General features: G+C 41.0%; 1 protein-coding gene across 1 annotated transcript in view; it reads right to left on the bottom strand.

Moving 5' to 3' along the window:
* Positions 1-26,521, bottom strand: part of PTPN9 (protein tyrosine phosphatase non-receptor type 9) — an 88,669-nt gene that overhangs the window by 37,948 nt on the left and 24,200 nt on the right. Inside the window, exons 2-5 of the mRNA XM_032342389.1 lie at positions 9,755-9,898; positions 6,629-6,718; positions 5,795-5,919; positions 341-446 (exon numbers count right to left, since the gene is read on the bottom strand). Of these exons, the coding sequence (XP_032198280.1) occupies positions 341-446; positions 5,795-5,919; positions 6,629-6,718; positions 9,755-9,898 (465 nt within the window). The remainder of the gene's footprint in view (positions 1-340; positions 447-5,794; positions 5,920-6,628; positions 6,719-9,754; positions 9,899-26,521) is intronic.

Raw genomic sequence — 26,521 nt, 5'->3', positions numbered from 1 at the left:
CCGACTAGACTGAGACAAAAAGTCTGAAAGTCACTGGCTAGGTGACATTTTTCAGACACTGGACATACCTAGGACTTCATTAATTCTTATTCTACACACCTCCAGGAAAGGGGCAACACTCCTTTATGACTCAGAATGTTCCTGTGCATTTCCTTTTTTAATTCCTCCCACTTCACTTTTAAGACCATTTTGTATTCTGGGGAAGCACATATTAGTCATCATTTACAGGTGACCTTTACACTGAACATAAGGTCTGAAGTTTACATCATTCCTAAGTCTCCCAAAGAATAAAGTATCCTGGCCAGGGAAGGAAACTTGAGGGGCCTTCTCACAGCCTTACCTTCAGCAGGTTGAGAACTTTCTTGCCAAGATCCAGCTCAAAGTTGGTATAATTAGAACCACACATGTCATAGATAAACACCAGTCCGTTCCTCTGAGTTTCAAAGCTGTAAACCAACCATTGAACAAAAACATTTATAAGTAATAAAATGGATGAGAGAGGTTGAAAGCCTAGGGCACAAAAACAGAGTTATGGGACACATGAGAGACCAAAATAACTCTCTCCCTGAACACTGGTCTTACAAAAATATGATTCATCTTTGGTATCTGCTATACTTCTTATGATACTGTGATTTTACAATAAAAAATATATATATTTAGTCTTCAACCTGATTGGTGGCACTGAGCTCCTTTAAAACTCTAGGAATTTCCTAAGTGCAGAGAGAGTCAAAGGTGTCTTTTGTGATGTTAATGAGACAACAACTGCAATGCCCTTGGGTCCCAGAAAGAAGAGGGTGGTTGCCAGGGGAACCAACCTTGTGATTACAGAGGGTTGGTACTTTCACCCCACACTGCCTCCCCTCCCCTCCCCCCTAGAGAAAGGGACTAGAGATTGAGTTCAATCTCAAATGCCCAATGATTTGGTCAATTATGCTCATGTAATGAAGCATCCATAAAAGCCCAAAAGGATAGGGTTTGGAGCTCTCAGATGGAGGTAGTGAAAGAGGGCCCTCTCAGAAAAGGCATGGAAGCTCTAGGGCTCTTTCACCATACCTTTTCTTATGCATCCCTTCCATCTAGCTATTTTGAGTTATATTCTTTTATAATAAATTGGTAACCTAGTAAGTAAAATGTTTCTCTGAGTTCTGTGAGCCACTGTAGTAAATTTCACCTACCCAAGTAGAGAAACTTCAAGCTATATAGCCTGTTGATAAAAAGTACAGGTGACAAACTGAACTTGCTACTGGCATCTTGTGTGGGAGTTGGGGTCGGACAGGACTAGTCTTATAGGATTGAAAACCTTTAACCTGTGGGATCTATCAGGCAGTGTCAGAATTGAGTTGGACCGTAAAACAGTTGGTGTCAGAGAACTGATGAGAGGTGTGGCCAAAAAACCCCACACGTAGGAACTGGAATTATGCTTACTGATGCGTACTTATCAAGTGCCAAACTCCTAGATTGAGAATATTCCAGAACATCTAGGTTATCAAAATTTGAACTGTTTCCTCCCAGGTTTCTGAATCTGCCTATCCAAACTTCCTAACATTTCATCTTCAACTCAAAAGCTTCCTGTTCCATGAAGACCTCCCTGATAACCATGATCAAATGTACTGCTATCCTTAAGTCCCTTGTAGCCCCATAAACCTTCCTGTGGGATTTCCTTGTGGTTCTTAAAGCATTTCAACTTTGTTTTGTTTTTGTTGTTTTAAAGATTTTATTTAATTAATTAATTTATTAATTTATTTATTTGAGAGAGAGACAGAGACAGAAAGAATACAAGTGCAGGGACAGGCAAAGGGAGAGAGAGATCATGATCTGACCTGAAGTCAGACACTTAACCCACTGACCCCCCAGGTCCCCCAAAGCACTCTGTGTAGCCATCTGATTCTCTCCTGGGAACAAAAACGTGTTTTGTTCATCTCATTACTCCCAAGAGTCCCTAGCAAAATCCTTGCAAATAGGTTCATGATAAATGGTTACTGAATAGAATTCAGTGGGACTGGAAGTCCACTGCTAAGAAAATACTTCAGACCTGTGGCAAACTATGAAACAAATTCTAAGCTCAATAACGGTGAATGTAACTCGTAGGACTTGGAGAGAGAGAAACCCATACATGGTCTTAGGAAAGCATCTAGAGGGAGCCTGGCTGGCTCAGTCGGTTAATCGTCTGTCTTAGGCTCGGGTCCTGATGCCGGGGTCCTGGGATGGAATCCCGTATCACGCTCCCTGCTCAAAATGGGGGGGCCTGCCTATCTCTCTGCCTGCCTCTCGCTCTGTCTGTTGCTCCCTCTGCTTGTGTTCTCTCTTTTCTCTGTCAAATAAATGAATAAAAAAAGGGGGGAGGGGGGAGAAGAATCCTGAAAAGTAAGAGCTTATTACCATACTGAGGTTAAGTGCATGTGAAGAGGGGCACCTAGGTGGCTCAGTTGGTTAAGCACCTGACTCTTGATTTTGGCTCAGGTTTTATCTCAGAGTCATGAGATCTAGCCTTGTGTTGAGCCCCCTGCTGTGTGTCGAGCCTGCTTAAGATTCTCTCTCCCTCTCCCCCTCTCTGGCTGCATGCACATGGGCTCTCTCTAAAAACAAAAATAAACAAACAAAAAACATGTGAAGATATGAAAAGTATTCCTCATAAGGTGCCTGGGTGACTCAGTCATTAGGCGTATGCCTTTGGCTCAGGTCATGATCCCAGGGTCCTGGGATCAAGCCCCACATCGGACTCTCTGCTCAACAGGAAGCCTGCTTCTCCTTCTCCCACTCCCCCTGCTATATTTCCTCTCTTGCTATGTCTCTCTCTGTCAAATAAATAAATAAAATCTTAAAAAAAAAAGTATTCCTCAGTTGAATCTCCTTACTGCCTAAAGACTTCACAAAGTTGTACTCTTCCAAGACAGATCCTTACCTATTTCAATCTGCAGCCTAAAAGATCATTACGAATAAATTTTTCATTTGGATTACTCACAGATGATAGCAATAGCTTTCCTACCTACTAAAAATTAGAAAATTTTTTGGCACAAAAGAATCCTGAAATCAGAGATCTCAATGTTATTTTGTATCCTAAATTTTTGGCATGGAGGAAGTACCCACCCATGAAGTAGCAATTTTAAAAATCTCTAATTCTAGGACACACGCAAGTTTTCCATCAGTTTCTGAGTTTCAGATGGTCTCGACAGATTATAGTTAATACTAAATATTGACTCCTTTTTTCATGATTCCAGAGAGACACTGATTCACCAAGATCAAAGATGATGTTACAAGAGTAGCGCAATTACTGAGTAGACTATCCAGGTCTAGAAGCTTCCCATTTCTCCACAAGGTCATCAAGGGCCAAATTCAAAGAACTATAGATTTTCCCCTCACAGCACCAGCCTATGGCAGAGGACTGAAACAAAGAGAAGTCAGTGCCAAGGGAAACAGAATTTAATAAAAAGAGGCTACGGTTAGTAATGATGCAGATTCTATATTCCTAAAAATTGCTCATCCTGTAAAGGCACATGAAATAAATACAAATGTGGTAGGATCTTTGTTTTTCTGGGTACAGAATATGAGGTTTACAATGACAGCTAATTCCTTACCAGGAATAATTGTTTTCCTACTGAGTTTGATTTCCTGAGCTGGATGCTACCAGGGAACAACAAGATGCTTAAACCACAGTCCCTGACATTTGTTTCAAAATAATTGAGAGTAGGGGATGGTGAAAGGCTATCAATGAAACAAGATTCATTATAGATCACTCTGAAGACAGATGATGTGTGGAAGTTTATGATACCATTTCCATGCCACCCACAGAGATCTGAGGATTTTCTATTATATAATATGAAAAAGAAGGTTCCCTGCCCTTAAAAAGCTTACAATCTAGTGGTAAACATAGAAAACAATAGTATAAGATAAATTATATCATAAACCTGTGTAAAATTCAATACAAAGTAATTGGTATTATTAATAACCAATAACCAGGTTGGGGCACCTGGGTGGCTTAGTCAGTTAAGCATCTGCCTTTGGCTCAGGTCATGATCTCAAGGTTCTAAGATGGAGCCCTGTGTTGGGCTCCCTGCTCAGCGGGGAGTGTGCTTCTCCCTCTGCCCCTTCCCAGCTACTCATGTTCTCAGTGAAAGTTAACACAGGAAAAAAAGAATTTCTACTCACTAGTGAGAATATTTTGCTTGGAGAAAATGTTTCACGTTTATCTATCTTATATGCACCTTCTGAATAATGAGGAGTCACTAAGCGTTTTTTTTTTTTTAAAGATTTTTATTTTATTTATTTGACAGACAGAGATCACAAGTAGGCAGAGAGGCAGGCAGAGAGAGAGAGGAGGAAGCAGGCTCCCTGCTGAGCAGAGAGCCCGATGTGGGGCTCGATCCCAGGACTCTGGGATCATGACCTGAGCCGAAGGCAGAGGCTTTAACCCACTGAGCCACCCAGGCGCCCCACTAAGCGTTTTTAAGAAGAGGGTGGACATCATGAAAACAGTTTAAAGTATGTTTACCTGTTTGATCTCCTGTGGGATCACGCGGATTGGGAAGAGCAAACTTTGGCCACTGCCATACCTACAGGAGTGCTCTGACTGTAAGCTGCCTATGAAGGAAGGCCAGTGAAATTTCTGATAAAGGAGTCTTTCATTTATTTCTCCTGAACTAAAGCATTTCAAAGAAACCTATGTTCTGGAAATTACACCTGAAGACCAATCACAGGAAAGAATTCAGAAATTTCACACTTCTGATTGGGCAGTACAGTGACTCTGAAACCACTGGTCCTCTCTCCTTACCTTAGTAAACTTCTCTTTTTCAGAATGGTTAGCACAAAAGCAGAAGCTAAATACTATGGAAGTAACATTAACAAGGCAGTAACAAGTGAATCAGAGAGGCCCACTTTAGACAGCCATTTGGCTGTCCGCATCCTCTAAGTCCACGGTGTGACTGGAGTTGTGCATAGATGTCTTTACTATCTTAGGTTTCAGCCCTCAATACATCACTTCTAGCCCAGAGGATTAGCCAATGACATCCAGCACAACAACAAACTGCAAATGGCATTCACCAGGGAAAAAAAGAAGTAAAGCAAAAGGACAACATAGTAGGGTACAATTAGCTCTGGCCAAGAGCAAATAAACTAGGATCCTAGCCCTAACCTGACTGCGATGAGATGTGATGACTGTAAATGAGTCACGTAACTTCTTGGGGCTTCAGTTTCTTTGCCTAAAATAGTCAAATTACCAATTACCTTGGAAAGGGAAGGAGAAATGACCCGAGCTGATTCTTTTTGCTCCTGAACCTGTTCATAAAGATGATTTTGCTTAACTTTGTACTTTTGGACTCTTCTCTCCTGAATGCTGATTCTCAAAATCCTGAGCTAAATGGCATTATTCCTGTTTTACAAGGAAAGTGAGGCCCCAGATTGTTTTGAAAATCAATATTCAAAAAAAAAAAAAGAAAGAAAGAAAGAAAAGAAAATCAATATTCAGAGCAAATGAGCAGCAGGTCAACACAAGTCATTTCCCCTTCACATTCTCTCAGTAAGTAATTCTCACAATGAGGATAACTAGTTATTGGCTTTCTCAGCTTTTATAATCCTAAAATAGAGTCAAGCAGGTAAAAATACAAAGAATACCCTCGATCTGGATAGTACCTGGAAAGATGCCACACCCTTAAGGACATGGAATGTTTTCCATTTACAGCACTTTCCAGGGCATATTCTAGGAGCACAGTGAAGGTACTATTGAGTTAATCAACTTAGTCAAGGACTATCACTGCCCCATCTGGATACGGATCAACTAAAAGATAATCTTCATGCTCACCTATCCACAGCTCTGTCTAGCAAGTAAAACAGAGCCTGAAGTACCACATGTTGGACTGACTTGTGGGGGTGATGCAATCTGGCAGTGAAGAGGGCAATGGAGGCTCCTGTTGGGTCCCGAACATTCTAGAAGCAAATAAAATGAGAAATATTTAGAAACTAAATAGAAAATCACCACAATCACTTAGGCTTCTTATATCCTAGTCAAAAATTTCTTATGAAAAGAAGAGATGCTGGCAATACTTCTCTGACTTGCATCAGTTACCCCAGGAAGAGAAGAATATTTATCTCATCCCATACCTGATTCTTAGCAGTCCCTGGATCTTATTTGTGTGATAGGGAAAAACTATATTCCCTTAATTTGTCAATGGCAGAGAGATTAAAGGATGGTCTACACTGGCTGCCTAGCTAATTTCTCCAACAGGATAGCAAAAGAAACACATATCAAGGGAAAACCACAGAATACAACCATGGTTTCCATGCTCTGCCTTAAAAGTACCATTGTATACTTATTCAAAAGGCTGTGATCTCTAGGTGGAGAAAGCTAAAATCCAGTAAGGATGGGCCTCTGAACCACTGTGTACCCACCCAAAGACCTCAACTAACTGTAATGGACCAATGAAGAAACTCTGCTTGACCTACTGTATAAATGATTCTCAATAATTTCACTTATCACTAGGATTATTTTGTGCAAACTGCATAGCTGTTTCATGTTTGCTCCTGAATGTTGAGACTTTCAGACTCAGGAAAAGTTATCTAGGAACAAAATCCAAAGAGGACAATGGCTACAAAAGGAAGCACTGAGACACTACAAAAAGGGTTCATAAAGACTCACTAAGATGGTGAATTTCCCACTAAGGATCTCAGAACGGAGAGGTTCCTCATGAGGTTTCAGCTTCACAATGCCTTCCTTCCTTCGTGTTTCCTAAGAATAAAGCACAGCAAGATAAATTAATATGAAAATACTGTATATCCAGAAGAGCTTTATGTAAACATCAAAACTCAGAGATAAGGGACTTTAAGAAGTCAACTAATTGACTCACAAATTCCTTTGTAACACCCTTTAGGCCAACTGAGTGCTATCTGAATTTTCCTCCAATGCCACCTTATCAGCCTCTTATGTATGATATTTTCCTTTAAATTAGTGCCAGTGCCGGGGCGCCTGGGTGGCTCAGTGGGTTAAGCCTCTGCCTTGGGCTCAGGTCATGATCCCAGAGTCCTGGGATCGAACCCCACATTGGGCTCTCTGCTCAGCAGGGAGCCTGCTTCCTTACCGCTCCCACCCCCCGCCTGCCTCTCTGCCAACTGTGATCTCTGTCAAAGAAATAAAGAAAATATTTTTTTAAAAATAAATAAATAAATAAATAAGTGCCGATCCTAACCCCAAAGACCAACTAAAATGTATTGTTAGAGTGTAGTTCTTAAACATACTTTAAAAGTTCTTAAACATACATCAGCAGTGATAATGCAGCAAGATATTAAATATGCACCCCAAAAATGTCTGGAAACAGACATCGTCACACATCCTCACCATCAGTCCCCTCAATAGGTTCTCCAACAAGACCTACCATGACCTCATTTTTCTTATCTCCTCAGCAAGATTCTTTAAGCTCATCCTCAGTTTCCTTATACTCAGTCTGCTACATTCTCATTGTCCCCAATCTAACTACCGTACCGAGAGCTGCCGCTCCATGGCCAGGACCTTTCTTCCTGTCAGAGAACCTAGCAGGCATTTCAGCTGTCCTTTTACATGACAAGGTTGACCATTCACCTTCCCTTTCCCCTGAGACAGTCTCTATCAGAGACAGAAAATACTCTCTCAGTTCTCCTATTTCTTCAACTACTGCTGCTAAGTCTCCTTTTTTTTTTTTTTTTAAGAGAGAGTGACGGGGGAGGGACAGGGAGTGACACGGGGCCTGAGATCATGACCGGAGTTGGACACTTAACCCACTGAGCCACCTAGGTGGCTACCCACCCTTGTGGGGTTTTTTGTTCACTTGCATTCATTTACTCACTCAGTTCATTCACTGGCTCATTCAATTATTCTGCAAATATCTGTAGAATTATTATGTGCCAGGCACTGAGCTAAGTGCAAGGAACACATTGGTGAATGGAACTCACTAGGTCTTTGTTTACATTCTTGCCCAATCCATCCCTAAAATCAAATTCAAATGCCTTCAGAGGCAGGGCAGCAAGTGAAGACAGTATTTGTACTAGGATTACAGAAAAGTACATGCCTTACCTAAAGCACTCAAGTTCAACTTTTAAGATAATACTGAACCAAAGATAGCAAAAAGTCTGAAGTGACATTCAGCCCTACATATCTTCTCCTTACATTTTCCTAGAATGACCTCACTTTTTCTCATGGCTCCAATATTCAGCTCTACTTTGGTCACTCAAAATCTCTACTTCTGGTCCAGATTTCTTTTCTGAATCCCATTCCAAGTTCTTGGAGAACAAGTCTATTTGGGTATACCAAGGACACTTCAGACTTAACATAATCAAAATGAACTCAGGACCCTGCCTCCCACACACCTGCACTATTTCAGTGCCCGCTAAAATTAGTGAATGCTACTACCACCCAAGTTAAAGACCTGGGACACCTGACTCTTCTTTCCTTGTACATCAGTTTAAGCAATCCTGTTTTACCAATTTCATTTCTAGGATCTGCCCATTTTTTCCTCTATCTCCGCTGACACTACACTTAATGACACCAAAATCATTTCGCTCCCTGTACCCTGTAAATACAATGGCCTTCTATTGGTCTGTTTCCAGTACAGCCCTTCTGATCCATTCTCTAAAGCACACTGAGAAAATAGAATGCAAATCTGATCAACTTATTCTGCTGTATTTAACCTTCATTGAATTTCTCTGCCCTTAAAAACAAAACAAAAAAAACAGATACTCTATGATCTGGTCTTGTTTACTTTCACTGCTCAATCTCTTGACATGTCCCCTCTCCCAGTGAGCATTTCTGCTCAGCTCAATTTCTCTACTGTCAACTAGGAATCTAACTTGCTATTCTCTCTGCTATATTCCCCTATCTGTCCAATTCTTACTCCATTCTTCAGATCTTAATTTAGAAATAAATTCCTTCAAGAAGGCTTCTATGATCCTTCTAAGTAAATGTGCACGTAAATGTACATCTGCACAACCAAGTAGTGCCCTATCATAACTTTCTATAACTGTCTGTCTACTTTTTCTTTCTTTCTTTTTTTTTCTTTTAAAGATTTTATTTATTTATTTGACAGGCAGAGATTACAAGTAGGCAGAGAGGCAGGCAGAGAGAGAGGAGGAAGCAGGCTCCCTGCGGAGCAGAGAGCCTGATGCGGGGCTCAATCCCAGGACCCTGGGATCATGACCTGAGCCGAAGGCAGAGGCTTTAATCCACTGAGCCACCCAGGCGCCCCTACTTTTTCTTTCTAAATAATAATCTCTGGGGGCATCTGAGTGGCTCAGTGGGTTAAAGCCTGTCTTTGGCTCGGGTCATGATGCCAGATCCTGGGATAGAGCCCCACCTCAGGATCTCTGCTCAGCGGGGAGCCTGCTTCCTCTTCTCTCTCTCTGCCTGCCTCTGCCTACTTGTGATCTCTGTCAAATAAATAAATAAAATTAAAAAAAAAAAATCTCTGCACCTGGAACATAGTACATATATAATAAACATCTGTTGAAAAAATGAGTTAATATTGTAGGAGATGACCCACAAGATAGGCATAAGTGAGCTTTTAGTCTTGAACTAATCCTGGCACACTTTATCCTCCTTTTTCAATTTAGAGAGATTCTATAGCTCTTTAGGATTTTCTGACTTCAAGGTAGGGTGCCTAGATACTGATCTGCTTTTTTTTTATATGAGAGTGGGGAGAAGACTCAGAGAACCACTTCGTGGAATATGTGACACAGTAAACAGCAACACAGAGAGCCCAACTGCCACAGTGCCGGTACCTCCCCCCAAGCTACGTACTCTGTAGGAGTGGAACAACTCTATGGCACGTAGCACATCAAACTTCCGGGCCATGAGGAACTTGACAGCCACATTCCAAGAGAGGGGGGAAACATTGTACTGAACTGTCCACTTGTTAATCTCTTCAAGAAACTGCTTGGTTGCCTGTTTGACAAAGAAAATAAAGAAAATTTAGTTATTAGGGAACATATTTATGGAAACAACAAACAAGCAAGAAAAAAATATCATCCCTTCCTCAAGCAAGTCTGAACCCAATGTTTCCTACAGGGAGCAAGGAAAGATAAAAGCTGGAAAACCGATCTGAAAGCAGAAATAGTTAAAATTCATACTATGAAATGAAGCCAGAAGCCAGAGCCAGGTTGAGACAGCAGGGCTTAACACAGGGATGCATGAAGAAAAAAATGAAGGGGGAGACCAAGGCACCCAAATGGAATGCAAATTACTGGCCCCAAAGCAAAAAACCCTGCAGTCTTTTTTGTTTTTTTGTTTGTTGTTGTCTTTTTCCTTTTTTTTTTTTAAAGATAAAAGGTAGATGGGCCCCTAGAAGGGATATTGCATAAGGTGCACGATAGTACAGCAACCGCAGCTGCTGTTTTGGGTCCCAACAAGCCAACTCCATAGAGAAAAACCATAAGAAAATGGTTTTGGCTTTGGAATTAGCAATACTATTTGAGAGTAGCAAAACTATTAAGAATTTAACAAATCAAGGGGCGCCTGGGTGGCTCAGTGGGTTAAGCCGCTGCCTTCGGCTCGGGTCATGATCTCAGGGTCCTGGGATCGAGTCCCGCATGGGGCTCTCTGCTCAGCGGGGAGCCTGCTTCCCTCTCTCTCTGCCTGCCTCTCCGACTACTTGTGATTTCTCTCTGTCAAATAAATAAATAAAATATTTAAAAAAAAAAAAAAAAAGAATTTAACAAATCAAAAGGCCAACTGTTCTTTGCGCTGACTGACCCCACAGGACCTCTTCATGTTTCCCGTGGCAGCCCAAAAACCAGACACTAGTGCCCAGAGTCACTAATAGCCCCTCTGGATAGTGGTTGCTGGGGGAAGGGTGGAGGACCTCATATTGGTGGGGAGGAGTAGGAAATTTTCATTTTCACTGTCTGATCCCAAGCTGGCAAGATGCCTGTTTTTAGAATTGTCCCTATCTCTTGATTAACCCTATCTCTCTTCTACACCCTTTCAACTATTTCTCTTTACATTTATAACCAGTTTCTGCTCTAGCCAAACTACTCTTCTGTTTCTTCAGTTTTTGAATAGGATTTACATCAGGATTTCTTTCTTAAGACTTTTTATTTTTTTAAGTAATCTTTACACCCAATGTGGAGCTCGAACTCATAACCCCAGGACCAAAAGTTACACACTTCACGGACTGAGCCAGCCAAGCACCACTACATTGGGATTTTTTTTTTTTTAAGATTATTTATTTATTTATTTGACAGACAGAGATCACAAGTAGGCAGAGACGCAGGCAGAGAGAGAGGAAGGGAACCAGGCTCCCTGCCAAGCCGAGAGCCTGATGCAGGGCTCGATCCCAGGACCCTAGGATCATGACCTGAGCCGAAGGCAGAGGCTTTAACCCACTGAGCCACCCAGGCGCCCATACATTGGGATTTTTTGCATGTATATTCTCAATCGCTAAACACTTTCTGCATGGCTATCTGGTCCCTTCCACCCAGAAACTTTTCTCACATGTTGGTCCAAAATGTGACCAACTTGATGAGAATTCTGAAACTTAATTGATCAACCAATCAACCCAGAGTTAAGATGTATGTATAAAGACTGTACTTATTTATTTGACAGAGAAAGTGAACATAAGCAGGGGAAGTGGCAGCCTGAAGGAGAGAGAGAAGCAGGTTCCTGGCTAAACAGGAAGCCCAATGTGATGCAGGGGCTCTATCCCAGGAGCCCAGGATTATGACATGAGGCAAAGGCAGATGCTTACCTGGGTGAGCCACCCAGGTGCCCCATTAAGATGTATTTATTTTATTTTATTTTTTTAAAGATTTTATTCACTTGACAGAGATCATAAGTAGGCAGAAAGGCAGACACACAGAGAGAGAGAGAGAGGAAAGCAGGCCCCCCACTGAGCAGAGCCTGAGGGACTTGATCTCAGGACTCCGGGATCATGACCTGAGCTGAAGGCAGAGGCTTAACCCACTGAGCCACCCAGGCGCCCCAAGATGTATTTATTTTATTATTTTTTTAAGATTTTATTTATTTGACAGAGAGTGAGAAAGGAGAGAGAGAGAACAAGCAGGGGGGATGGCAAGCAGAGAGAGAGAGAGAGAAGCAGACTCCTGCTGAGCAGGAAGCCCAATGCGGGGTTGATTCCAGGACCCTGGGACCATGACCTGGGCTGAAGGCAGCCACTTAACTGACTGAGCCACCCAGGCGCCCCAATTAAGATATATTTATTAGGGGCACCTAGGTGGCTCAGTGGGTTAAGCCTCTGCCTTCAGCTCAGGTCATGATTTCAGGGTCCTGGGATTGAGTCCCACATTGGGCTCTCTGCTCAGCAGGGAGCCTGCTTCCCCCTCTCTCTCTGCCTGCCTCTCTGCCTACTTATGACCTCAAATAAATAAACAAAATCTTTTTTAAAAAAGATGTATTTATTAAACTATTACATATTTATTAACTACTTTTTAATATCTGTGCTAAGAAATACAAGGAATGCAAAAATAAGGTTTGCTTTAAAAGGTGTGATACTGGGGCACCTGGGTGGTTCAGTCATTAAACATCTGCCTTTGGTTCAGGTCATGATCCCAGCGTCCTGGGATTGAGCCACATATGGGCTCCCTGCTCAGCGGGGAGCCTGCCTCTCCCTCGCTCCTCGCTCTTTTTCTGTCATAAAAAAAAAAAAAAAAAAAAAAACTTAAAAAAAAAAAAAAAGGTGTGATACCAACCTACTGTGTGGCCATGAACAAGGTAATTCTCTCTTCATGTCTAATTTTTCAATTGAAGAACAAGGGGAGGGATACCTGCGTGGCTCACTTGGTTAAGCATCTGCCTTCATCTCAGGTCCTGGAATGGAGGCCCAGGTCAGGTACCCTGCTCAGTGGCGAGTCTGCTGCTCCCTCTCCCTTTGCCACTCTCCCACCACTCATGCTCTCTCTCTCAAATGAATAAATAAAATCTTAAATAAGGAAGGAAGGGAGAGAGGGAGGAAAGAAGGAGAAAGAGAGAAAGACAAGGGGAGAGAGAGTAACAAGCAACTGACCTACTTCAGAATCTTGGCAGCAGATACAATTCAAATTGCAAATACAATTCAAATTGCTATGTAGTAGTATTTAAACAACTAGCAAATTAGAGTCCCAGGAATACCTTATAAGAGAGCACCTGATTATTCCCCAATTTCTAGGAAAGAAAAAAGATACTTTATAAACCATAGTAAAATCTAAGAGGCCTAACTGCACCTGAGCTTTAGAACCTTCCAACTGAGGCAATATAACTTACACCTCTGGAAAAGGAGAGAACCAGCAAATCTGATCAGGCAAGCGCATAAAAAAAGCCAAGAAATAAAGGTCATGAAGAAAAGCTTTCAGATGATCACTTTGGCCCAGAACCAGTTTAAGTCTGACCAGAGCAATGAGTCCCAGAGAAGACAACAGGACAAACTTAGAATGCTCCACCAGAAAACAGTTTGAGTTGCCTCTATGGGGTGAGTGGCCAGCATCAGAATGAGGAAAGATGGAAGGGAAGAGAAGAGAAGTGGGCACAGAAAGATCCCAGAAACAAAACTTCAGCCAGCCCAGAAGGTCCCCAGGAGATTCTATAAAGAGTTATTTGTTTTTTAATTAACATATCATCTTTAAATCTGGTCCTCTCCTGGACCTGGCTGAAGCTGCCTATAGAATAAAACACCAAGTAAGAGCAGAATATAACTTTTCCCCCTTTCTAGTAAAAATAATAGACAAATCAATATGCAGTTAGGAGGAGGAAATATAGTTAAATAACTGGGGGGTGATATGAACTCTTAACACATCCAATTACTAAGATGATTTTTCATTTTTCATAAATTAGCCATGCCTCAAAGAGACTTGCAGATTTCACACACTTCCTTCAAAGTAGGTACATATTGTCTTCCTTCTTATTAAACTCAGCTCTTTCAAAGTTCTTAATGTCCTGTAGCTCCCAAGGGCTGTTGCCTTGAGCTGACCTCTGTCCCCTGCTGGTCAGGATGTTATTCTTGGCTTTAAGCACGGGAACAATTCCTCCTGATTTGGCCTGACTAGGCCTTGCATGAAGAGAGTCCAGTGTACTATAAACAGTGATGTGATATTTACAAATGCACATATACACACATAACATCTGTTATGTTCAGCCTCAGATTCACCATCCTGTATCCCTAGCCCTCTTGAGGAAGAGACAAACCTCTTAAAGAATTCAGAAAAAATGGCCTCAGCTTCAACAGCCTTTCTCTAGAAAGTTAGTAAGATTGCCTCCTCTGTTTACACATGAATTCAGCACAACCACTAAGTATAGACCAATTTGTGGTCCTGTTGGTACCAGAGAAACAAGTCCCAGCAATTTTAATGAGCAACACACTCTTCATAAGGGATAATCGAAATTCCTGAAATTAATATTGTGTTATTTCCTGGTGAACAGAGTTAGCCAAAAGATGAGTCACAGCTTATAAAATACTTTAACTCAAGGTCTATGGTTTGAATCTATCTAGGTTTATGAGTTAACAGTAAGTTGTTAACACCTGGCAGCTAAGGCATGGTCACAGTTCAAACAGCTTTGGTCTTCTTTTGGGAAAAAGGTCTGAACTAAAGTACAGAAAAACTAACATTACCACTTACAACCTTCTTCAACCCACTTTTCAGGTACAGGTAAGATTTGTTTCAGCATTGGGCACCTGCGTGGCTCAATCGGTTAAGTGTCTGCCTTCAGCTTGGATCATGATCCCAAGGTCCTGCGATCAAGCCCCGTATCCCGCTCCCAGCTTGGCGGGAGGTCTGCTTCTCCCTCTCCTGCTCCCCCTGCTTTTGTTCCTTCTCTCTCTCTCTCTCTCTGTCGAATTAAATAAGTAAAATCTTTAAAAAATTAAAAAAAAAAAAGATTTGTTTCAGCATTGTCAAAAGCTTACTATAATTACATACTATTCCCATAATGATGTTTAAATAGATAAAAACAAGTTTTTTGACTACAGCCATGAGGATAAAAAGATTCTTGAGAACATGCTATAAAATGGCTGAGATATTGGTCAATTAAGTGGACTGTACCCTAGACACTAACCACTAAATATGTTACTGGAAAGAACAAAATCAAAAGTCTTCATGTTAATTCAAATTTCTAAGAGCATGAGATTATGATTTTGAGATGAGCTCTAGACAAAGGACTAGCCAACTAAAAGATCAAGAAAAAGGTGTTGGCATGCTCGGTTCCACAGCATCTTAAATCCCGTGTTCCAACACAAAGGGTAGAGAATGAAGAGCCAGACCTATAACTAACCTATTTTGAAAGAAACAGAAAACTTCTGCCTCCTGAGATATCAGCCACAGAACCACCAAAAGAATAAATCTACTAGCCTAGTGGGTTTGGGAGTCAGAAAGAACCCATCCTCTCATTCATCGCTGTGTGATATTTGGTAGGTATTTTAACCTCTCTGAGCCTCAATGTCCTCATCTGTAAAGATAAGGCATGAATAAGAAAACAGAAAAGCACCACAGTATCTGGCAAGTAGTAGATACCACAGTATCTGAATGGATGCTCATTCTCTTTTTCTTTACTACAGTCATTTTACATTAAAATTTATTTCAATAGTCAGGAGTTCTGCAGATTCAAGTGATCTGTTTCTCTTTAGCCTTTACCAATTCAATCTCTCTAATCCACTTTATCCAAAAGCATAAATTTAAATTCGAAACCTCCAATGTGTATTCAACTGCAAGACAAAGTCTCTAAAGGAACAACTTCTTCTCATTCAGGTCTGCACAATACAGAAGAAGCTGGGTCGGGAAGTACTTATACCAGCACCACCACCCCCCCCCCACCCCCGCCCCCATCTCTAAATCCTTTTGTCCCTACTTTCAGACTCCACTGGCAGCTCTGGGGATTAACACTACCATCCCAAGCATTAAACTGACTAGAGGCTATTTCTTGTTAAAATAAAGGAACAACTTAGTGCAGGACACACGCCATGGAAAAAACGCAGCTACCCTGCACTGAATACCTGAATAAGCACAGTGATTCAATAGAAGACTCTGCGACTGCCTGTTACCTCCAACATGTTTTTTGTTTGTTTGTTTTTAATATTTTATTTATTTGACAGAGAGCTAGAGAGAGAGCACAAGTAAGCAGAGTGGCAGGGAGAGGGGGAGAGAGAGAAGCAGGCTCTCTGCTGAGCAGGGAGCCCGATGCAGGGCTCGATCCCAGGACCCTGGAATCATGACCTGAGCCAAAGGCAGCCACTTAACCAGCTGAGCCACCCGGGCACCCCTCCAACATGTTTTTGATGTTATCTCTGTATTTCATCAAATACACTTTTTTCTCATTAGGATCAGTGACAGACGCATTTTTTTTTAAAGATTTTATTTATTTATTTGACAGAGAGAAATTACAAGTACACTGAGAGGCAGGCAGAGAGAGAGAGAAGGAAGCAGGCTCCCTGCTGAGCAGAGAGCCCGACGCGGGACTCGATCCCAGGACCCTGAGATCATGACCTGAGCCGAAGGCAGCGGCTTAACCCACTGAGCCACCCAGGTGCCCCAACAGACGCATTTTAAACTATCTTTATCTTATGCCTGTTTTCCTATCTTTCCTTCATTGCAAACAGTTGTATTTTGTTTTTTCTTTAAATATTTCATTTATTTGACAGGGAGAGAGAGAGAAAAAGAGAGAGCGAGCGAGCATGTGCACAGGAGCAGGGGGAGTGGCAGGCAGAGGGAGAGGGAGAGAGAGAAGCAGGCTCCCCACTAAAAAGGGAGCCCAATGTGGGGCTCAACTGGAATCATGACCTGAGCTAAAGGGCAGACACGACAGTTAACTGACTGAGCCAACCAGGCGCCCCACGACTGTTGTTTATTGTTAAACCTAAACTCTAATTCATATCAATCTGCTGGGAAACAGAATCTGAGCTAAGACACAGTAGCTTGCTACCATGAAGCAAGGTGATATTTGTTCCATTTCTAAACTGAAAACTATAATCTTTCCATTAGTCGTTATTGTGCCAAATATGGAAATAAACCAAGTTCCTTTCAATTAATATTTACTTATTATCTCAAATATCTTCACTTTACCAGGAAAGATTTGCTTTCCCTTAAAATCTAATTTTGGGGCACCTGGGTAGCTCAGTCAGTTAAGTGTCTGCCCTTCAGCTTGAGTAGTGATCTCAGGGTCCTGGGATCCAGCCCCACATGGGGCTCCCTGCTCTCCCACCACTTGTACAGTGGGTGGGGGGATGGAGGGGGAATTACATTTTTTTTTTTAAAGATTTTTTCTTTATTTATCTGACAGAGATCACAAGTAGGCAGAGAGGCAGGCAGAGAGAGAGGAGGAAGCAGGCTCCCCGCAGAGCAGAAAGCCCGATGCGGGGCTCGATCCCAGGACCCTGGGATCATGACCCGAGCCGAAGGCAGAGGCTCAACCCACTGAGCCACCCAGGTGCCCCGGGAATTACATTTTTTTAAAAGATTTTATTTATGCATTTTAGAGAGAGGGAAAGACGCAGCAGGGAGGGACAGAGAGAAAAAGAAGCAGACTCCCCGCTGAGCAGGAAGCCCAACTTGAGGCTGGATCCAAGGACCCAGAGATCATGACCCAAACTGAGGGCAGAAGCTCGAACAACTAAGCAACCCAGTGATCGTAAAATTACAAGAAAATGTAATTTTAGAAGAGCCAATGCCTTCCTTTTTCTAAATTTTAATTCCAGTATAATTAACATAGTGTTAGGTTAGTTTCAGGCATACGATATACTGATTCAATTCTATATATTATTACTCAGAGCTCATCAAGATAAGTTCACTCTGAGCTAATGCTTTCTTCCAAAATTTATTTACCTAGAGGCATCTGGGTGACTCAGTTTTTACGCGTCTGCCTGAAGATCAGGTCATGATCCCAGAGTCCTGGAATCTAGACTCCCCACACCCAGTTGGGCTCCCTGCTTCTCCCTCTCCCACTCTCCCTGCTTGTATTCCCTCTCTTGCTGTCTCTCTCTCTCTGTGTCAAATAAATAAATAAAATCTTTAAAATAAATAAAACTTTTTTATTTATTTTAGAGAGAGCACACCCAAGTTGGGGGTGGGGCAGAGGGAGAGACTCTTCAAGTAGACTCCCTGCTAAGCATGGAGCCCATCACCAATGGGGGTGGAAGGGGGCAGGGAATCTCACAACCCAGGAGATCATGACCTGAACCAAAACCAAGAGTCCAATGCTTAACTGCCTGAGCCGCCCAGGCACCTGGAGCCAGTGCTTTCGTAAATAGGATTTTACTGCATCTGGGAAGGGAAAAGTTTTGAGAAAAATTTCTGCTTCTATCTTATTTTAAAACAAAGTAATAACGGAAATTTGCAAAAAAAGGGAAAATGTTATCCATGATCCCATCTTCTTTTTTTTTTTTTTTTAAAACATTACTTGGTATTACTGGAAATGTATTTTTTTTTTTAAGATTTTATTTGTTTATTTGACAGAGAGAGATCACAAGTAGGCAGAGAGAGAAGGGGAAGAAGGCTCTCCGCTGAGCAGAGAGCCTGATGCGGGGCTCGATCCCAGGACACTGAGATCATGACCTGAGCCGAAGGCAGCAGCTTAATCCACTGAGCCACCCAGGCGCCCCTGATCCCATCCTCTTATACAGTTATTTCATATTTTTAATAATTTAAAAATTAATGTCAACAGAAAAATACCAATAAATATATAATTTTGTAAATATACATTCCACAACCTTCACCCCCCAACAGACACAACTCTTGGGGGGTGGAAAGAAAGAGGGACTATTCAAGTGTGTATTATTCTAGTTGAGGGACTCCTGGCCTCTCTGGCAAGTTGCCATAACTAGCAGCAATAGTATTCCCTTCAAGTCTACTGAACAGTAGAACTCTTTCAGGCAGGCAGTCAAGTAGTCAAGCAAACATTCAAAAGTATTTGCTGAGGACCTACTCTGTGCTAAGTGGTATGGTAGCTGTAGAGGAGACACAATTTAGAGAGATAAAGACCCTATTCTGAGCAGTTTACAGTCATTTAAATATGGAGACAGATTATAAATAATCATTGTCATATAATTCTATACATTCTAGGACATATCTACAGAGTGCTATGGAATTCAAACTATCTCTAGGACAATATATGGATTTTTTTAACCTTTTTAGAGGTGTGCCTTGAAGGATGAGTAGGAATTTTCCAGAAGGACATAAGCATTCTAGTTGGAAGAAAACAAAACGTGCAGAGACAGTCTCTAGAAATAATAGGAATTATTGGGGACACAGTGTAGCTGGTGTGTCCTGTTTGTACGACAGAGAATGGAGGGAAGGAGCTGACTTGGAGACTAAGCCACAACTGGAAGGCCCTCATATACTGTTCTCCAGATTCCAGGCACAATCTTATAGGTACGAAGGAGTCAAGAGAGATCCTGTTAAGCAAAGGGCAGAGATGATAACTTTGGTCCTCCTGCCCGCCCCCCACAGAATTGATAGCGATAAGAAAGCCAAACTGGAAAAGGAAAATCTAGCAGTAGGGAAGCAAGTCTATGAAGGCAGGAATCATTGTCTATTTTATTCACTAGTTCCTAGCACTATGCCTGGCACAAATAAACATCTCTAATAGCGTCTCCTAACAAATATGTTTGACAAGTGAATGATGAACAGAATTCTGAAGAACATTAACACTGAAGAAAGAGGAGGAAGAACCAAGAAACTTTTCAGATTTACATTTAAAAATACCAGTGATTACCTCTGAAACCAGTAATACATTATATGTTAACTGATTTTAAACTTTTTTTTTTTTAAGACTTTAAAGGTCACAAGCAGGCCGAGAGGCAGGCAGAGGGAGGGGTGGGGGGGGAAGCAGGCTCCCTGCTGACCAGAGAGCCAGATGCTGGGCTCCTAGGACCTTGAGACCATGACCTGAGCCGAAGGCAGAGGCTTAACCCACTGAGCCACCCAGGCACCCGTTAACTGTATTTAAATAAAAATTTTTAAAAATTAAAAAATACCGGGAGCCCGGGTGGCTCAGTGGGTTAAGCCGCTGCCTTCGGCTCAGGTCATGATCTCAGGGTCCTGGGATCGAGTCCCACATCGGGCTCTCTGCTCAGCAGGGAGCCTGCTTCCCTCTCTCTCTCTCTCTGCCTGCCTCACTGTCTACTTGTAATCTCTCTCTGTCAAATAAATAAATAAAATCTTTAAAAAAAATTTTTTAAAATACCAATGACCACTGAGTATCAAAGAAATGTAAATTATTATTTTTTAAAAGATTTTATTTTTATTAATTTGATAGTGAGATAAGGAGAGAGCATAAGCTGGGTGGAGAGGGAGAAGCAGGCTCCCCACTGAATAAGAAGCACTATGTGGGACTCATCCCAGGACCCAGAGGGGATCAAAGAAATGTAAATTTCTTTGTGCCCAAAGAAATGCAAATTAAAAAACAAGAGGGGTGGGGCACCTGGGTGGCTCAGTGGGTTAAGGCCTCTGCTTTCATCTCTGGTCATGATCCCAGGGTCTTGGGATGGAGCCCCGAGTTGGGCTCTCTGCTCAGCAGGGAGCCTGCTTCCTCCTCTCTCTCTGCCTGCCTCTCTGCCTACTTGTGATCTCTGTCTGTCAAATAAATAATAAATAAAATCTTCAAAAAAAAAAAAAAAAAAAACAAGAGGGGTAAGAGGGGTTCCTGGGTGGCTCAGTCCTTAAGCATCTGCCTTCAGTTCAGGTCATGATCCCACGGTCCTTCGATGAGCCCCACTTCAGGCTTCCTGCTTGGTCCAAAGCCTGCTTCTCCCTCTCCCACTCCCCCTGCTTGTGTTCCCTCTCTCACTGTCTCTCTCTCTCTCTCTCTCTCTGTCAAATCAATAAAATCTTTTAAATAATTAAAAATAAAATAAAAAACAAGAGTTATCAAATATCCACTATTTTTTTAAAAATACCAAAAGACTCAGATTAGTTTTAAATAATGTTCTCTTGGGGAGCCTGGATGGCTCAGTGGGTTAAAGCCTCTGCCTTTGGCTCAGGTCATGATCTCAGGGTCTAGGGATTAAGCCCCAAGTCGGGCTCTCTGCTCAGTGGGGAGCCTGCTTTCTCCTCTGTCTCTCTCTCTATCTCTCTGGCCTGCCTCTCTGCCTACTTGTGATCTCTGTCAAATAAATAAATAAAATCTTTAAAAATAAATAAACAAATAAATAAATAAAGTTATCTTAAACCTTCATGGGACAAATAGCTCTCATGTTACATAAAGTGCAGTATAATAGAGTAACTACATATCATAACCAAAGAAGGCATATCCCAGGAATGAAAAAGCAATTTAACATCAAGAGATCTATCAAAGCAATTTTCATATTAACAGATACTAAAGGAGAAACAGTATATAATCTTCTCAACAGATGATGAAAATGATGGGATAAAATTCAACACCTATTTATGATTTTACTTTTTAATGTAACAAACTAGGAATAGAGGGAATTACCTTAATTTGGTAAGGGTTATCTAATGGAAACTTAAGCAATCATCACATTAAATAATAAAACATTAGAAGTATTTTTTTTTTCTGTTAAAGATTGAAAGACCAGGAAGCTGTGTACCTACCCCTACTATGCAACATTGTACAGAAGGTCATATACTGCAACTAAGACAAAAGAAATCTGGTGCATAAATAAAGGAATTTTAAAGAACAGAATAAAATTCAGAAATAAGCATATATATATATATACACACACACACACACACACACAGGATTTTTGAAATCCATCCTTTGAATATGTATGATAAAATAATATGCCGATTAATTAAATGTATATATTTTTAAGATTTTATTTATTTATTTGACAGAGAGAGATCACAAGCAGGCAGAGAGGCAGGCAGAGAGAGAGGAGGAAGCAGGTTCCCCGCTGAGCAGAGAGCCTGATGCGGGGCTCGATCCCAGGATCCTGAGATCATGACCTGAGCCGAAGGCAGCAGCTTAACTCACTGAGCCACCCAGGTGCCCCTAAAAGTATATTTTTAAAAAGCACATTATATGAATTTGTTCATTTAGATGCATTAATACCTAAAGAAGGATACACAAAAACCTAATAATATTGATCACCTCTGGGGAGAGGAACTGAATTGAAGCTGGGAAACAGGCTAGAAAAATAGAAACATTCATGTCTTTTCAATTTTAAGCCATGTCCATGCATAATCAAGTCAAAAGCTAAATAAAATGTATAGATTTAAAAAGACATACTTTAAAAAGATGCCATTTGTCTACCAATTAACAAAAAAAAAAAAGGACTGAAACCACAGTATAGGCAATAATATGGGAAATAGATAAATACAATGTGGCAACTATATAAAATTCATGCTACTTCTTTGTAACAATTTGGCACTGACCAAGCAGTTTTAAAAGTGCAAACAGGGGGCCTGGGTGGCTCAGTAGGTTAAACCTCTGCCTTCTGCTCAGGTCATGATCCGGGGGTCCTGGGATAGTGCTGGGTTCTCTGCTCGGCAAGGAGCCTGCTTCCCCTTCTCTCTCCCTGCCTCTCTGCCTAGTTGTGATCTCTGTCTGTCAAATAAATAAATAAAAATCTTAAAAAAATAAAATAAAAGTGCAAACCCTATGACCCTCACCATCCTCTCCAGGAATCTGGTAAACAGAAATATAAGCATGAGGTACAAGGCAGACAAACGTACATACACAGGTATGGGTTCATGTTTCTAGTATTTTGCCTTTAGAAACAATGTTGCCATGAATACTGGATATGTGGATATTCACTGTAGCTTTTTTCTTCCTTTAAGATTTATTTATAAGAGAGAACATGAGCAGAGGGGAAGGACAGAGGAAAAGAGACACAATCCTGAAGCAGACTCCTTGATGAGCAGGGAGCCTGACCTGAACAGAAATCAAGAGTTCGCCACCCAATCTACTGAGTCACCCAGGCACCTCTGTAGCATTGTTTCTAATGATAAAATGTTAGAAATAACCTAAATGACCAACTATAAATAAGAAAAGTCCATGTAATAGACCACTATGCAGCTAAAACGCTTTTTTGTTGTTGTTGTTAAAAACACTAAGACACTCCAATATGGCATTAATCTGTAAAACACTGAAACAAAACCTTTTGTTTCCACATTTTTAAATTTTCTTCTAGAAGGAATAAAATGGAAAAATACACATGAATTTCAACTTCAATCCAAAACAGTTCTATTTGCTTAAATTACTATCAATATACTTAAATTATACTATAATTACCACTACCACTAGAGACTTTCTAAAACTGAAAAAAAAAAAATCAAAACCTTCATGGATAGCCCTCCAAATTTCTAACAACAACAACAAAAAGCTGGAAATTAAAACCAAATAACCAAATCTGTACAGCCATTTCTAACTATAAATTGTTCTCATTTTAATGGTAATAACTGACTTTTTCATTTATTTTCCTTTTTAAAAATTTTTTATTCCAATTAACATTGTTATATTAGTTTCAGGTGTATTATAGAGTGATTTAATTCCATGTTACTCAGCGCTCTTCATAAGTGTACTCTTAATCCCCATCACCTAGGTCACCCACCCCCTCATCCACCTCCCCCCTGGTAACCATCTATTTGTTCTCTATAGTTCTGAGTCTGGTTTTGGGGGGTTTTTTGTTTTGGTTTGGTTTGTCTCTTTTTTTTTTTTTTGCCTTTGGTTGTTTCTTAAATTCTAAATATGAGTGAAATTATATGGTATTTGTCTTTCTCTGACTGGCTTATTTCACTTAGCATTATAATTCACATACAGCATTATAACTCACATACATCATTATAACTCTCTAGATCCATTTGTGTTGCTGCAAATGCCAAGATTTCATTCTTTTTTATGTCTGAATAATATTCCACGCATCTTTATCCATTCATCAACTGATGGACACTTGGACTGATTCCATATCTTGACTATTGTATACAATGATGCAATAACCATAAGGGTACCATTTATTCCTTTGAATCAGTGTTTTTATAGGCTCTGGGTAAGGACCCAATAATGTGATAACTGGATCACAGGGTTGTTCTGTATTTTTTAATTTTATTTTATTTGAGCGAGCAAGCAAGCACAGCAGGGTGGGGGGGGGTGCAGACAACACTGAGTGAGGGGGAGAAGCAGGCTCCCTGCTGAGCAGAGAGCCCAATGCGGGGCTCTATCCCAGGACCCTGAGATCATGACCTGAGCCAAAGGTTTAACCCTCTGAACCACCCAGGCTTCCCTATAGTATCCTGTACTACGAGAGATATAAAATCTCTATAAAACCTCTTTCTTTTACACATGAAGAGACCAAGTGAACGTCAAACTTAAAGCCACAAATCCATTCAAAAATACTAAGGCCAGGGACATCTGGCTGGCTCAGTAGGTCAAGCATGTGACTCTTGATCTTAGGGTCGAGCTGGAGCTCCACACTGGGTGCAGAGATTACCTAAAAACAAACAAATAAATAAATAAATAAAATGAAATTACAGTTTACTTAAAAAAAATGCTAAAGCCACGGGCGCCTGGGTGGCTCAGTGGGTTAAAGCCTCTGCCTTCAGCTCAGGTCATGATCCCAGGTCCTGGAATCGAGCCCTGCATCGGGCTCTCTGCTCGGCAGGAGCCTGCTTTCTCCTCTCTCTGCCTGCCTCTCTGCCTACTCATGATCTCTGTCAAATAAATAAATACAATCTTAAAAAAAAAAATGCTAAGGCCATGAAGAAAGGCCCAACACCAACCTCCTGTTGAAATAAAATGGGAATGGTACTAAAACTCCAAACTCTTCCATCTACTACATCGAGCTCTGTGTAAGAACCAAAAAGAAAAAAAGCTAAATGCTATTAAAGGACTAACATCACACCAGGAACTGGACAGCAGGAAACTCAAAGTAGGGCTGACCAAGTTTTAAGCTTCCCACAAGAGTTCAAAGCTTCAGGAAATACAGAAGGGCCAGAATTAATTGAGCTAGTAAACGTGAAAATCTCCCCAGTGTTAAAAACTTCCTAACAAGTGGAGTGAAGGGCTAGGGTTTATCAGCACTCCAACAGTGAAGTGTGAAGGCCCCAGATCAGAAATAGCCAGTTTTCAACTGAGAAGTAAAAGATGTTCTATTCCTTTCAAAATGCGATTTCTGTCTCTGCTGGCTCATGATTCCCATCCACATGCAAAAGAGCATTTATCACTTATTACAGTAAAGAAAATAATTTAAATCCATTCACTTCTTGCTTCTCTCAGTTCACATAGGCCAAAGAGTATGGTCCAGCAAGAAATAACAAAGGTACCACCCAGGTGTGAAACATTTAACATGCACCAAAGAAGGAAATGTACCACACCACACTGAACAACCTTGGCAAACTAAGTATTATTAACCACATGAAGAAAGCATACAGAGCTTAAGCAAGCTGTCCAAAGTCACTCAATTAATAAATGACAGAGCTAAGGTGTTTAGGTTTGAATCGAAGTCTTTTCAAATCCTTACCACAGTAGAGAAATACAAGACACATCTTTAGTCATCGGCTCCGAACCTCCTCACCCCACCAAACCTGACTTAGGTTCTGGGACTTCATCAATATCATTCATCTAATCAGATAATATATATGTCATATGTTTGCCTAGCCACAAAATTACTCTGGAAGGATAGATATGTAAGAAACTGGTACCACTGGTCATCTCTGTGGGGGAAGAATACCTTACTCTGCCCTTCAAGGTCCTTCTAGATGGACTGAGAATCAAATTGACATTAGACAGATTAATAGGAGAAAATCAAATTTAATGAAGTATGTATGGGGAATCCACAGAGACAAGAAATTCCAAAGGCAATGAGACAACAAGAAGTTTACAGGGGCTAAGGAGAGGGGTAGGTCTGAGGATACAAAGGGGAAGAAAGCCATTAGCAGGAAGGTGAAAAGAGACACTGTGAAAAACAAAGGTTGCCCTACTATGCAGATAAGTTTCTTAGGTAAAGGGGAGCCTGTGTTAATAGCTCTCTTCTTCCTCATTTAGGCTATTCTTTCCAATGTAAATTTAGGCAACAGAGGACCGAGAAGAGAGCTTTTCCTCAATGGAGAGCATCCACTGGGTTTTGATTATTTTAACCCAAAATAACGCTCTTGCCAAAGTGGCCTCTCTTGGAGCAGCCTACATCTCAAAGAAGAACTAGGTGGCTGAAACACACGGCAAGAGAAGGGAATATTTACCATTTTCTCTTCTGCACCTTTTTAAGTTTAAATCATGTGGTTTCATTTACTAAAAAAAAAAAACCTAAAATGTATTAATTTTATATAGCTTTCAACTAAAATATATATAATAGGGATATTTGAACATAATGCTTTAAGAAGTATTTTAAACTATGCCACCCAATGGTAAGTTTGTTGATAGTCTTCACATCAGGGCAAAAAAGAATGAGATAGGGAGCTCTACAAAGGGATAAACGATTAGAGCTGCTTTTAGGAACTCCTAGCCCTAAACACCAGGATGCTCCAAAGTACTGCAGGAACTGTGCCACGCTTTCTTGCTAGAGGCATGTTTAGTAAACACAAGCTGGCATCTCTCCTCTCAGGCTTAAAAACCTGACTCTCCAGATAAAAGTTATCAAAGAGGACAAAGAACTCTCAGAGACAATGGAGGAAATGATTCAACAAGAAAGCAAGGAAG

The sequence above is a fragment of the Mustela erminea genome, chromosome 5 (genome assembly GCF_009829155.1).
Source record: "Mustela erminea isolate mMusErm1 chromosome 5, mMusErm1.Pri, whole genome shotgun sequence".
Classification (NCBI taxonomy): domain Eukaryota; kingdom Metazoa; phylum Chordata; class Mammalia; order Carnivora; family Mustelidae; genus Mustela; species Mustela erminea.
The sequence above is the reverse complement of the archived record's forward strand: the minus strand, read 5'-3'. Positions and strand labels throughout refer to the sequence as shown.